At 48.0% G+C, this 14922-nt stretch overlaps 2 protein-coding genes across 2 annotated transcripts in view; one reads left to right on the forward strand and one right to left on the reverse strand.

Moving 5' to 3' along the window:
- Positions 1-594: 594 nt before the first annotated feature.
- LOC137371817 (insulin-like growth factor-binding protein 5) overlaps positions 595-14922 on the reverse strand; it is a 72647-nt gene continuing 58319 nt past the window's right edge. Inside the window, exons 2-4 of the mRNA XM_068034708.1 lie at positions 14248-14471; positions 11820-11939; positions 595-3757 (exon numbers count right to left, since the gene is read on the reverse strand). Of these exons, the coding sequence (XP_067890809.1) occupies positions 3635-3757; positions 11820-11939; positions 14248-14471 (467 nt within the window). The 3' untranslated portion in view covers positions 595-3634. The remainder of the gene's footprint in view (positions 3758-11819; positions 11940-14247; positions 14472-14922) is intronic.
- LOC137371815 (SPRY domain-containing protein 3-like) overlaps positions 3761-14922 on the forward strand; it is a 1004091-nt gene continuing 992929 nt past the window's right edge. Inside the window, exons 1-2 of the mRNA XM_068034707.1 lie at positions 3761-3856; positions 11838-11882. The gene's annotated coding sequence lies outside the window, so the exon portion shown is untranslated. The remainder of the gene's footprint in view (positions 3857-11837; positions 11883-14922) is intronic.

Raw genomic sequence — 14922 nt, forward strand, 5'->3', positions numbered from 1 at the left:
TTGTGTGAGCTGCAGTACCTCATGGGACAGGTCATCATCCTGCTCTAAGTTCAAATGTACTTCAGGGAATTACAGCTGACATCTTTAATTTGATGTTTACATAACTTTATTAAATAAATGCTTTGTCATACCAAAAGACAAAGATGGAGAGTAGTAGATAAATTACAATTGAATAAATAGCATACAGTGTTCACCTTATCAGAAATGTAGCAAAAATATTTAGTACAAAATATTAAACAGAATATTTGATAAAACATTCTGTTTTATTCGACATTTTGGAAAGTTTCTCATCCAGTTGTGCCGTCGTAAGGTCAGGGGTTACACAGGTTGTGAAGACTCAGTGAGGTGAAAGGTTACGCTGTGTGGCTTTGAGAATTAAATGGTTGGCTCGAGGTCCAAATTTTAAACCCCTCACTGTTACACAGGCAGGAAAATAACTGGAAAATAGCAATTTCCCCAGTAAACCTGCTTGCTCTCAAAGCCATTCATTTCTTCCCCTCCTCCAATTGACTGAGTCTGTGTCTGCCAAAAAAAATCATACATTCCCCCCTTCTCCCCCCCCCCCCACAAAAAAAAAAAGGCCCATTCCTCCCAACTCATCCTGACTTCATTCCCCATCAATAACCATTAACCAATGGAAATATTCTCCCACTATTTACCTTTTGAAAGAGAACCCCTGTTGTAAGTCACAGGTCTGTCAATATACTGCAGAGTGAGTGCGATAGGATTTGGGAGGAGCTTTGGGGGATTGGCTGCGAATCACCTTGAGTCACCATCGGGGCATAACTTTTAAAAACATTCTCAGGATGTGGGCATTGCTGGCACTTGTTGCCTATCCCTAGTTGCCCTGCGAAGGTGGTGAAATGACTTTCTGAACCACTGGTAGCAGGTTTAATACAAACTAGTGGCCACGTTGGTGTGGGACTGGAGTCACATATAACCCCAGACTGGGTAAGGTCAGCAGGTTTCCTTCCCTCAGGCATTAGCGAAGCTGCTGGGTTTTTATAACCATTGGATAGCTTCATGATCGCTCAGTTCCGGATTTTTGTTCTGGATTGAACTCTCGACCTGCCCCATGATGTGATTTGACCTCATGTTCTCTGGATTATTAGTCTAGTAACAGAATCCCTGAGCTCCTGTATCCAGTGATAGACCCTGTGATATGCTCCACAGCGGACCTCTAGTTCATGGCCCTGATACCAGGAACCACAGAACCTTAGCATTACCTGGCATTATACTAACCGACAGTGGTTAGAGGAATCACTGTTTCAGGAGTCCTGAAAACTCATTTAAGTTACAGCACTAAACAGGGCCCCCTTCCCTTATGGTCCCCCTGCTCCACTCTGCTTCCATCAGACCCAATAGGGACCAGTGGCACAATCCAGGAGTAATCCAAACTCCACTCAACAGCACAGCACATTCCCAAAGGGTCAGAGCATAAGAAATAGAAGCAGGAGGAGGCTATTTGTCCTCTCGAGCCTGCTCTGCTATGCAATACAATCATGGCTAATCTTCTACACAACTCCACTTTCCTGCCTACTCCCCATATCCCTTGATTCCGTTATTGCCCCTATCGATCTCAGTTTTAAATATATTCAACAACTGAGCTTCCACACCCCTCTGGAGTAGAGAATTCCAAAGATTCACAAAGCCCGAGTGGAGCAACTTCTCCTCATCTCAGTACTAAATGGTTGACCCCCTTATCCTGGTTGACCCCACCATATTCCAGACTCTCCTACAGGGGAAAACAGCCCCTCAGCATCAGAGAGGACAGAGCTGCTGGATCCAGCCTTTGCATGTCCCCAAATCAGATGTGATCAAAGTGAATGTGAGGACATCCCAACAGGGAGTGATGGCGGACGATTTCATGAAGAAAGTCAAAGCAAAACATCATGGGCTGAGGCTCTGGGAGAAACCATTTACATAATGCGGCAAACAGTGTAACAAGAATTCAAAACACAGTAATAATAATAGATTTCCATCTTTAATTCCACACAAAGTCCGTAAGGAGGGATTCCCCTTTACAGGTTGTGTTTCGTGATGCTTTCCAACGCTCCCATTTGGATTACATGTTTTTCCCTGTTTAGTTTGTGTGGCTCCCTCATCTGGCCTAAAGGGTTTTTGCTTAGACCAGTTTCTGTTAATAGAATAAATTAGATTCCCCATGTGTGATTGGGTGACTGAATTCACCACTCGGAATTGGAGCAGGTGGTTGAGGTGGGAGAGGGGAGATCTCCTGCATTGTGAATAATGTGGTAATTGGAACTCACTCCCCAGCCACCGCACCCCAGGTTAGTCAGCGAAGTCAATCACTGGAAAAATGCAGGATGAGGAGCAAGTGTTTTAGACTGGGTTGCAATGCCGCCCAAGGTCAAATAGCTCAGCAATGCTGGGAGGACAGCCAGCTGGCCAAAGGACTGGAGGGGCATCCGGTGCCTGCAGAACTGCACCCTTCCTCCCAGGGCAAAAGGTGAGAACAAAGAAACTGCCATCCCCAATCCCTCCAACGCCAAGAACTTCACATCCAAGGCATAGCAAGGGCACAGAGTGGGCCTGTTCCAGGGTGGGGAGGTACAGAAGCCTGTCCCCAGCAAACTGATAGCACCAGCCATTAGTTATCTTTTCTGCTTTTTGGGGGGGTGGGGCATGCGGGGAGGGGGAGGGAGAGAGATGGAGGTGATCACGAAATGAAATTGGGAACTGGTGCAGCCTTGAAGGCCAAAGAAAATCAGTGCAACTGGTGTCTGAGGTGGAGGAGGGCCTATCCCTGCAGTACCTGACTTCAGAAACTAGGGGGCGGCACAGCCCTCAGTGCTATCGCTCCCTATTGGTGGGAATCAGGTACTGCAGCACAATGCAGAAGGGTGACATATTTTGCCTCGGGAGCTAGATGTTGTGGTAACACCCGGTGACAGGTCAGCATGTCTAAACTAAAAAATGCATCTATCCAATAATCTTCTCCACCTCAACCTGCACAGTCCAAGGGAAGCATTAATGCTGAATCTCGACACACCCACGACTGTATCAATCTGCGGACTGCCAGGTCACCTTGACCAGGCTCACAACATCATCCACCTTCCACCATAAAGAAGGTCAAACTGTACCTGATCCCCACCCCGCACCAGACTGCCAGACGGCAAGCAAGAAGGAGATCACGCGAAACACCGGATCGCCTCTTCCCCTCGTCCAATCAGGATGCTGCTGGCTTGGTGGGATCCAGGCATTGGTTAGCGTCTCTCTCATCAGATCACTGATTGAAGGTTCAGGAAATTTTTTAAGTTCCTTTCTTCGATGGATAAAAATCTCCTTAATTCATGAGTAGAAAGGGCATTGCAAGTTGTTAAAAACACAGAAACACCCAATCTTGCAGCATTTTTCTTTTAAAAACAAAAAAGGTGGTTCTTTTGTAGAGATCGAAAAGCCAAAAAAAAGCTCACGCAGATTCAACCAATCCAATGCCCCGAAAAATAACATACTATTTTTTTAAATTATTATACTTTAAGATTTGATGCATTCACTGCCAAAGGTTTATAATCTTTAGTCAGCCAACTACTCATGAGGAAAATCTCTGAAGACAGTCAGTTGGTTGGAAAAGAGCCAATAAAGTAAAAGTGGTGTTGAAGGTGAAGGGTCATCAGTCCCTCTCGAAGCTGTGACACTGAAAATCACGATGCATAAAATCCGAGCCGGGTAACTTCAGCCCCTTTTTGTTCACACACCAGCACAGGCCCCGTAGTTTCCCTTTCGAGGGTTTGCACTTAAAGAAAATAATATAAAACTCGCCGTTAACCGAGGGAACTTCAAAAGTGGTAAAGAACGCTGTCCTTTGACCTCTAGCACACAGAGGCCTGTCCAGGTGGGCTGAGGAGGGCATTGGATCAAGAATGAGGCCATTCAGCCCCTTCAGCTTGTTACTCAGGAACTGTGAGGAGGATAGTAATGGACTTCAAGAGGACATAGACAGGCTGGTGCAATGAGAGGACAAGTGGCAGATGAAATTTAGTGCAGAAAAGTGTGAAGCGATTCATTCTGGTAGGTAGACCAAGGGTACAATTCTAAAGGGGGTGCAGGAGCAGAGGGACCTGGAGGTGTATCTGCACAAATCATTGAAGGTGGCAGAGCAGGTTGAGAAAACTGTTAATCAAGTGTATGGGATCCTGGGCTTTATAAATAGAAGCTTAGAGTACAAAAGCAAGAAGGTTCTGATGAACCTTTATAAAACACTGGTTCAGCCACAACTGGAGTATTACGTCCAGTTCTGGGCACAGCACTTTAGGAAGGATGTGAAGTCTTTATAGAGAGAGTGAGAAAAGATTCATGGGAATGGTTGCAGGGATGAGGAACTTCAGTTATGTGGATAGATTGGAGAAGCTGAGGCTGTTCCCTTTAGGGAACAGAATGTTAAGAGATTTGTTAGAGGTGTTCAAAATCATGAGGGGTCTGGCCTGAATAGAGAGAAAATGTTCCTATTGGTGGAAGGATCTAGAACCAGTGGGAACAGATTTAAGATGATTGGCAAAAGAAACAAATGTGACATGGGGAAAAACTTGTTCACGCAGCGAGTGTTTAGGATCTGGAATGCACTGTCTGACAGTGTGGTGGAGGCAGGGTCAGTGAGTGTTTAGGATCTGGAATGCACTGCCTGAGAGTGTGGTGGAGGCAGCTTCAGTGTGTGTTTAGGATCTGGAATGCACTGCCTGAGAGTGTGGTGGAGGCAGGTTCAGTGTGTGTTTAGGATCTGGAATGCACTGTCTGAGAGTGTGGTGGAGGCAGCTTCAGTGTGTGTTTAGGATCTGGAATGCACTGTCTGAGACTGTGGTGGAGGCAGGTTCAGTGAGTGTTTAGGATCTGGAATGCACTGTCTGAGACTGTGGTGGAGGCAGGTTCGGTGTGTGTTTAGGATCTGGAATGCACTGCCTGAGAGTGTGGTGGAGGCAGGTTCAGTGAGTGTTTAGGATCTGGAATGCACTGTCTGAGACTGTGGTGGAGGCAGGTTCAGTGTGTGTTTAGGATCTGGAATGCACTGCCTGAGAGTGTGGTGGAGGCAGCTTCAGTGTGTGTTTAGGATCTGGAATGCACTGTCTGAGAGTGTGGTGGAGGCAGGTTCAGTGAGTGTTTAGGATCTGGAATGCACTGTCTGACAGTGTGGTGGAGGCAGGTTCAGTGAGTGTTTAGGATCTGGAATGCACTGTCTGAGACTGTGGTGGAGGCAGGTTCAGTGTGTGTTTAGGATCTGGAATGCACTGTCTGAGAGTGTGGTGGAGGCAGCTTCAGTGTGTGTTTAGGATCTGGAATGCACTGCCTGAGAGTGTGGTGGAGGCAGGTTCAGTGTGTGTTTAGGATCTGGAATGCACTGTCTGAGAGTGTGGTGGAGGCAGGTTCAGTGAGTGTTTAGGATCTGGAATGCACTGTCTGAGACTGTGGTGGAGGCAGGTTCAGTGTGTGTTTAGGATCTGGAATGCACTGCCTGAGAGTGTGGTGGAGGCAGCTTCAGTGAGTGTTTAGGATCTGGAATGCACTGTCTGAGAGTGCGGTGGAGGCAGGTTCAGTGAGTGTTTAGGATCTGGAATGCACTGTCTGAGAGTGTGGTGGAGGCAGGTTCAGTGAGTGTTTAGGATCTGGAATGCACTGTCTGAGAGTGCGGTGGAGGCAGGTTCAGTGAGTGTTTAGGATCTGGAATGCACTGTCTGAGAGTGTGGTGGAGGCAGGTTCAGTGAGTGTTTAGGATCTGGAATGCACTGTTTGAGAGTGTGGTGGAGGCGGGTTTAGTTAGTGTTTAGGATCTGGAATGCACTGTCTGAGAGTGTGGTGGAGGCAGGTTCAGTGAGTGTTTAGGATCTGGAATGCACTGTCTGAGAGTGCAGTGGAGGCAGGTTCAGTGAGTGTTTAGGATCTGGAATGCACTGTCTGAGAGTGTGGTGGAGGCAGGTTCAGTGAGTGTTTAGGATCTGGAATGCACTGTCTGAGAGTGCAGTGGAGGCAGGTTCAGTGAGTGTTTAGGATCTGGAATGCACTGTCTGAGAGTGTGGTGGAGGCAGGTTCAGTGAGTGTTTAGGATCTGGAATGCACTGTCTGAGAGTGTGGTGGAGGCAGGTTCAGTGAGTGTTTAGGATCTGGAATGCACTGTCTGAGAGTGCGGTGGAGGCAGGTTCAGTGAGTGTTTAGGATCTGGAATGTACTGTCTGAGAGTGTGGTGGAGGCAGGTTCGGTGAGTGTTTAGGATCTGGAATGCACTGCCTGAGAGTGTGGTGGAGGCAGCTTCAGTGTGTGTTTAGGATCTGGAATGCACTGTCTGAGAGTGTGGTGGAGGCAGGTTCAGTGAGTGTTTAGGATCTGGAATGCACTGTCTGACAGTGTGGTGGAGGCAGGGTCAGTGAGTGTTTAGGATCTGGAATGCACTGCCTGAGAGTGTGGTGGAGGCAGCTTCAGTGTGTGTTTAGGATCTGGAATGCACTGCCTGAGAGTGTGGTGGAGGCAGCTTCAGTGTGTGTTTAGGATCTGGAATGCACTGTCTGAGAGTGTGGTGGAGGCAGCTTCAGTGTGTGTTTAGGATCTGGAATGCACTGTCTGAGACTGTGGTGGAGGCAGGTTCAGTGAGTGTTTAGGATCTGGAATGCACTGTCTGAGACTGTGGTGGAGGCAGGTTCGGTGTGTGTTTAGGATCTGGAATGCACTGCCTGAGAGTGTGGTGGAGGCAGGTTCAGTGAGTGTTTAGGATCTGGAATGCACTGTCTGAGACTGTGGTGGAGGCAGGTTCAGTGTGTGTTTAGGATCTGGAATGCACTGCCTGAGAGTGTGGTGGAGGCAGCTTCAGTGTGTGTTTAGGATCTGGAATGCACTGTCTGAGAGTGTGGTGGAGGCAGGTTCAGTGAGTGTTTAGGATCTGGAATGCACTGTCTGACAGTGTGGTGGAGGCAGGTTCAGTGAGTGTTTAGGATCTGGAATGCACTGTCTGAGACTGTGGTGGAGGCAGGTTCAGTGTGTGTTTAGGATCTGGAATGCACTGTCTGAGAGTGTGGTGGAGGCAGCTTCAGTGTGTGTTTAGGATCTGGAATGCACTGCCTGAGAGTGTGGTGGAGGCAGGTTCAGTGTGTGTTTAGGATCTGGAATGCACTGTCTGAGAGTGTGGTGGAGGCAGGTTCAGTGAGTGTTTAGGATCTGGAATGCACTGTCTGAGACTGTGGTGGAGGCAGGTTCAGTGTGTGTTTAGGATCTGGAATGCACTGCCTGAGAGTGTGGTGGAGGCAGCTTCAGTGAGTGTTTAGGATCTGGAATGCACTGTCTGAGAGTGCGGTGGAGGCAGGTTCAGTGAGTGTTTAGGATCTGGAATGCACTGTCTGAGAGTGTGGTGGAGGCAGGTTCAGTGAGTGTTTAGGATCTGGAATGCACTGTCTGAGAGTGCGGTGGAGGCAGGTTCAGTGAGTGTTTAGGATCTGGAATGCACTGTCTGAGAGTGTGGTGGAGGCAGGTTCAGTGAGTGTTTAGGATCTGGAATGCACTGTTTGAGAGTGTGGTGGAGGCGGGTTTAGTTAGTGTTTAGGATCTGGAATGCACTGTCTGAGAGTGTGGTGGAGGCAGGTTCAGTGAGTGTTTAGGATCTGGAATGCACTGTCTGAGAGTGCAGTGGAGGCAGGTTCAGTGAGTGTTTAGGATCTGGAATGCACTGTCTGAGAGTGTGGTGGAGGCAGGTTCAGTGAGTGTTTAGGATCTGGAATGCACTGTCTGAGAGTGCAGTGGAGGCAGGTTCAGTGAGTGTTTAGGATCTGGAATGCACTGTCTGAGAGTGTGGTGGAGGCAGGTTCAGTGAGTGTTTAGGATCTGGAATGCACTGTCTGAGAGTGTGGTGGAGGCAGGTTCAGTGAGTGTTTAGGATCTGGAATGCACTGTCTGAGAGTGCGGTGGAGGCAGGTTCAGTGAGTGTTTAGGATCTGGAATGTACTGTCTGAGAGTGTGGTGGAGGCAGGTTCGGTGAGTGTTTAGGATTTGGAATGTACTGTCTGAGAGTGCGGTGGAGGCAGGTTCAGAGAGTGTTTAGGATCTGGAATGCACTGTCTGAGAGTGCGGTGGAGGCAGGTTCAGTGAGTGTTTAGGATCTGGAATGCACTGTCCGAGAGTGTGGTGGAGGCAGATTTAAATGAGGCTTTCCTTAGAGAATTGGATATTTTCTTGAAGGGAAAAAAAAATTGCAGGGTTACGGGGAAAGGGCGAGGCAGTGGGACTGGCTAAACAGAAAGCCAACATGGGCGCCAGGCTCTAAATGTCCGGCCCTTTGTTGTAACCCTTCTATGATACTAGGAGGAGGCCATTCAGCCCTTCAAACACATCACAACAGGGGAAGGAGTCTTGATATACTGGGACAGTTTTCACTGCAGCACAAAAGGATATGAGGAGATTTATTTAAATTTGTTTTAAATTAATGAAATGTTTTGAGAGAGCAGTTTGGGATTAGTTTCGGATCGATACAGGGCGATGGGGAGAGAGCGGGGCAGTGGGATTAGTTTGGGGTTGATACTGGGCTATGGTGAGTTAGCGGGGCAGGAGGATTAGTTTGGGGTTAATACTGGGCTATGGGGAGAGAGTGGGGCAGTGGGATTAGTTTGGGATTGATACAGGGCTATGGGGAGAGAGCAGGGCAGTGGGATTAGTTTGGGATTGATACAGGGCTTTGGGGAGAGTGCGGGGCAGTGGGATTAGTTTGGGGTTGATACTGGGCTATGGTGAGTTAGCGGGGCAGGAGGATTAGTTTGGGGTTGATACTGGGCTATGGGGAGAGAGTGGGGCAGTGGGATTAGTTTGGGATTGATACTGGGCTATGGGGAGAGAGCGGGGCAGTGGGATTAGTTTGGGATTGATACAGGGCTTTGGGGAGAGCGGGGCAGTGGGATTAGTTTGGGATTGATACAGGGCTTTGGGGAGAGCAGGGCAGTGGGATTAGTTTGGGATTGATACAGGGCTTTGGGGAGAGTGCGGGGCAGTGGGATTAGTTTGGGGTTGATACTGGGCTATGGTGAGTTAGCGGGGCAGGAGGATTAGTTTGGGATTGATACAGGGCTATGGGGAGAGAGTGGGGCAGTGGGATTAGTTTGGGATTGATACAGGGCTATGGGGAGAGAGAGGGGCAGTGGGATTAGTTTGGGATTGATACAGGGCTTTGGGGAGAGCGGGGCAGTGGGATTAGTTTGGGATTGATACAGGGCTTTGGGGAGAGCAGGGCAGTGGGATTAGTTTGGGATTGATACAGGGCTTTGGGGAGAGTGCGGGGCAGTGGGATTAGTTTGGGATTGATACAGGGCTTTGGGGAGAGTGCGGGGCAATGGGATTAGTTTGGGATTGATACAGGGCTTTGGGGAGAGCAGGGCAGTGGGATTAGTTTGGGATTGATACTGGGCTATGGGGAGAGAGCAGGGCAGTGGGATTAGTTTGGGATTGATACAGGGCTATGGGGAGAGAGCAGGGCAGTGGGATTAGTTTGGGATTGATACAGGGCTTTGGGGAGAGCAGGGCAGTGGGATTAGTTTGGGATTGATACTGGGCTATGGGGAGAGAGCAGGGCAGTGGGATTAGTTTGGGATTGATACTGGGCTATGGGGAGAGAGCGGGGCAGTGGGATTAGTTTGGGATTGATACAGGGCTATGGGGAGAGAGCAGGGCAGTGGGATTAGTTTGGGATTGATACTGGGCTATGGGGAGAGAGCGGGGCAGTGGGATTAGTTTGGGATTGATACAGGGCTTTGGGGAGAGCAGGGCAGTGGGATTAGTTTGGGATTGATACAGAGCTTTGGGGAGAGCAGGGCAGTGGGATTAGTTTGGGATTGATACTGGGCTATGGGGAGAGAGCGGGGCAGTGGGATTAGTTTGGGATTGATACAGGGCTTTGGGGAGAGAGCAGGGCAGTGGGATTAGTTTGGGATCGATTCGAACTACAGTTTGGCGATGATCTTTGCGTCCTCACTGTCCACTGGAGTAGTACCAGATGATTGGAGGGTGGCAAATGTTGTTTCCTTGTTCAAGAAAGGGAATAGGGATAACCCTGGGAATTATAGACCAGTCAGTCTTACGTCGGTGGTGGGCAAATTATTGGAGAGGATTGTGAGAGACAGGATTTATGATTATTTGGAAAAGCATGGTTTGATTAGAGACAGTCAGCATGGCTTTGTGAGGGGCAGGTCATGCCTCACAAGCCTTATTGAATTCTTTGAAGATGTGACAAAACACATTGATGAAGGAAGAGCAGTGGATGTGGTGTATATGGATTTTAGCAAGGCGTTTGATAAGGTTCCCCATGGTGGGCTCATTCAGAAAGTAAGGATTCAGGGAAATTTGGCTGTCTGGATACAAAATTGGCTGGCCCATAGAAGTCAGAGGGTGGTAGTAGATGGAAAGTATTCAGCATGGAGCTCGGTGACCAGTGGTGTTCCGCAGGGATCTGTTCTGGGACCTCTGCTCTTTGTGATTTTTATAAATGACTTGGATGAGGAAGTGGAAGGCTGGGTTAGCAAGTTTGCCGATGACACGAAGGTTACTGGAGTTGTGGATAGTGTGGAGGGCTGTTGTAGGTTGCAACGAGACATTGACAGGATGCAGAGCTGGGCTGAGAAGTGGCAGATGGAGTTCAACCTGGAAAAGTGTGAAGTGATTCATTTTGGAAGGTCGAATTTGAATGCAGAATACAGGCTTAAAGACAGGATTCTTGGTAGTGTGGAGGAACAGAGGGATCTTGGGGTCCATGTCCATAGATCGCTCAAAGTTGCCACCCAAGTTGATAGGGTTGTTAAGAAGGCGTATGGTGTGTTGGCTTTCAGTAACAGGGGGATTGAGTTTAAGAGTCGCGAGGTTATGCTGCAGCTCTATAAGGCCCTGGTTCGACTACACTTGGAATATTGTGTTCAGTTCTGGTCGCCTCATTATAGGAAGGATGTGGAAGCTTTAGAGAGGGTGCAGAGGAGATTTACCAGGATGCTGCCTGGACTGGAGGGCATGTCTTACGAAGAAAGATTGAGGGAGCTAGGGCTTTTCTCATTGGAGCGAAGAAGGATGAGAGGTGACTTGATAGAGGGGTACAAGATGATGAGAGGCATAGATAGAGTGGATAGTCAGAGACTTTTTCCCAGGGTGGAAAGGGCTGTCACCAGGGGGCATAATTTTAAGGTGATTGGAGGAAGGTTTCGGGGAGATGTCAGAGGTAGGTTCTTTACACAGAGAGTGGTGGGTGTGTGGAATGCACTGCCAGCGGTGGTAGTAGAAGCAGATACATTAGGGACATTTAAGCGACTCTTGGATAGATACATGGATGATAGTAGAATGAAGGGTAGGTAGTTAGTTTGATCTTAGAGCAGGTTAAAGGTTCGGCACAACATCGTGGGCCGAAGGGCCTGTACTGTGCTGTACTGTTCTATGTTCTATATACAGTTCATGCTGCTCTAGATTGGGTGCTCCAAATTAATTCCATGTCAGATTTCATCATTCTGTCAGGAGCTGATAGGATGGAAAGTGACAATCTAGCCTGTTTTGTTCCTCCATTGTGGATTACAATGAGGAGACGAGAGTTCTGTGGGGCATGTGTGCATGTAGATATATTAGAGGCACTGGGTGATTAACCAACCTGCACTTGTGACAGGACAAGAAGGAGAGACTGGAGAAGATGGGGAGAAATTTGCAGGACTGTCGGGGAAAGAGCAGGGCGAGTGGGACTAATTGATTAACTCTTTCAAAGAGCTAGCACAGGCACAATGGGCTGAATGGCCTCCTCCTGTGCTGCATCATTCTATGAAAAGAGGCAATGCTGATGGGTTTCGGGGGCTCCAGCAGGACTGACTCACCTGTTTCCTTTTGTACAGGCCCTTGCGATCACAGTTTGGGATGTAAACCTCATGGGGACTCAGGTAAGCAGCTTTCTTCAAATTCTGCATTACAATCTCCATCTGCCTGCGGCATGGTCCCTGTAGGTCAAAGGCTGGATCAGTTACACCTCCACGACAGAGAAAACACCCACTCTATTCCATCCCCATCAATCAGCTGACCCCAGCCAGGCCATTCTGCCCAACAGCTCCGTGCCAGTCTTTATTCTCCATCGAGCCTCCTCCCAACCCCTCTGCATCTCACCCTATCACCATATCCTTCTACTCCTTTCTCCCTCATCTGTTTCTCCAGCGTCCCCTTAAATACATCGATACTATTCACCTCAACCACTCCCTGTGGGAGCGAGTTCCACATTCTCACCACTCTCCTAAATTCCCCATTTATTTATTAATGATCCAGGTTTTGGACTCCCTGATGAGTGTAGGAAATGTGAATAGTGAGGAGGATAGTAACAGTCTTCAGGGAGACACAGACCGGCTGGTGAAATGGACAGATACATGGCAGATGAAATTTAACAGAGAAGTGTGAAGTAATATAGTTTAGTAGAAAGAATGAGGGGAGGCAACGTAAACAAAATGGTCCAATTTTAAGCTTTTTGCGCTAAGACTATCCCAGTTGATATTGGGGAAGTTGAAATCCCCTACTATTATTACCCTATTTATTTTGGAGAGAGTGCAGAGGAGATTTACCAGAAATGTTCCAGGGATGAGGGACTTCAGTTATGCAGAGTGGCTAAGATTTGCTATCCTTTATTACGAGAGGAATTGAAAATAAAAGTAAGGATGTTATGCCTCAGTTATACAGGACATCGGTGAGACCACATCTCGAATACTGTGTGCAGTTTTGGTCTCCTTATTTAAGGAAGGATGTAAATGTGTTGGAGGTGGTTCAGAGGAGGTTTACTAGATTGATACCTGGATTGAGTGGGTTGTCTTATGAGAAAAGGTTGGACAGACTGGGCTTGTCTTCACTGGAGTTTAGAAGAGTGAGGGGAGACTTGTTTGAAGTTTATAAGATCCTGAACGGTCTTGACAAGATGGATGTGGAAAGGATGTTTCCTCTTGTGGGGGACTCCAGAACTAGGGGGCACTGTTTTAAAATTAGGGGTCGCCCTTTTAGGACAGAGATGAGGAGAAATGTTTTTTTCTGAGGGTTGTGCGACTTTGGAACTCTCTGCCTCAGAAGGTGGTGGAGGCGGGGTCATTGAATAATTCTAAGGCGGAGGTAGATAGATTCTTGTTAGGAAAGTGAATCAAAGGTTATCGGGAGTAGATGGGAACGTGGATTTCGAAACACACAGATCAGCCATGATCTTATTGAATGGCAGAGCAGGCTCGAGGGGCTGAATGGCCTACATCTGCTCCTAATTTGTATGTTCGTATGTAAGAAGACAATAATGAGCTAATATCCTGACAAAACGAGATGTCCCACATCCATCAACACAACAGAAACAAAAACAAAGCTAGAAACAGACTTTCAGCTCATCATCCCCACTTCTCTTACACTCCATGTACACTCTCCCTACCATGGACTCTACCCACCCATTTAATCACCTCCTGCACTCCATGCACCCGCTACCCTTTGAGAGCCCAGTTCTCTGCTGGTTCTCTCTGTGCTGAGTGCATGGACACAGACCTGGGTGTATGTTCATAAATCTTTGAAGGTGGCCTGACAGACGGTTAAAAACGCCTATGGGATCCTTGACTTTATTAATAGAGGATTAGAGTACAAAAGCAAGGACGTTATTGCTAAACATTTATAAATTACTGGTTAGGCCCCAACTGGAGGATTGTGTTCAATTCTGGGCTTCACACTTTAGGAAGGATGTCAAGACAACGGAGAGGGTGTGGAGGAGATTTACCAGAAATGTTCCAGGGATGTGGAGAGACTGGAGAAGCTGCGATTGATCTCCTTAGAGCAGAGAAGGTTAATGGGGAGATTTAATAGAGGTGTTCAAAATCATGAAGGGTTTTGATAGATTAATATGGAGAAACAGTTTCCACTGACGGAGGGTCAGTAACCAGAGGGACACAGATTAAGGTAATTGGTAAAAGAATCAGAGGGGGAGATGAGGAGAATGTTTTTTACACAGTGAGTTGTTGTGATCTGGAACGCGCTGCCTGAAAGAGCGGTGGAAGCAGATTCAATAGTAACTTTCAAAAGGGAATTGGATAAATACTTGAAAGGGAAAAATTTGCAGGACTGTGGGGAAAGAACAGGGGAGTGGGACTAATTGGATAGCTCTTTGAAAGAGTCAGCACAGGTATGATGGGCCGAATGGTTCTAGAAGACAATGAGAGACCAGAGACAGAGGGAGTATTGCACAGTGACTCCTCTGTGTGATGTTTGCTGTGTTATACAGTGATGCTACACTGCTCACTGACTTACAAGCTCGGATTCCTGTTTGTGACCCGGTAGGCGTCGCTCATGGGCTGTATTTTCCGAGGATGAGATGATCTTGGAGATATGCAGTCTCTTCTTACGATCCTTTTTCAGTGCCTCCACCTTGTGATTGGACAGGCGGCTGTGCTTTTTGGGCAATGGTTTCGAATTGTAACCTTCCTCAGCTGTGTCCATAGAGATCGATTGCTCGGCCTCAGGAGATTCCATCTCTGCAAAAAATCACAAAAAACAAAGTTGTGAGAAAAGGCTGCACTGTCAGAGGGACAGTACTGAGGGAGTGCTGCACTGTCAGAGGGGCAGTACTGAGGGAGTGGTGCACTGTCAGAGGGTCAGTACTGAGGGAGTGCTGCACTGTCAGAGGGTCAGTACTGAGGGAGTGCTGCACTGTCGGAGGGTCAGTACTGAGGGAGTGCTGCACTGTCAGAGAGTCAGTACTGAGGGAGTGCTGCACTGTCAGAGGGTCAGTACTGAGGGAGTGGTGCACTGTCACAGGGTCAGTACTGAGGGAGTGGTGCACTGTCAGAGGGGCAGTACTGAGGGAGTGGTGCACTGTCAGAGGGTCAGTACTGAGGGAGTGCTGCACTGTTGGAGGAGGAGTACTGAGGGAGGGCTGCACTGTCAGAGGGGCAGTAATGAGGGAGTAGTGCACTGTCGGAGGAG

This window comes from Heterodontus francisci, chromosome 7 (assembly GCF_036365525.1).
Source record: "Heterodontus francisci isolate sHetFra1 chromosome 7, sHetFra1.hap1, whole genome shotgun sequence".
NCBI classification, from domain to species: domain Eukaryota; kingdom Metazoa; phylum Chordata; class Chondrichthyes; order Heterodontiformes; family Heterodontidae; genus Heterodontus; species Heterodontus francisci.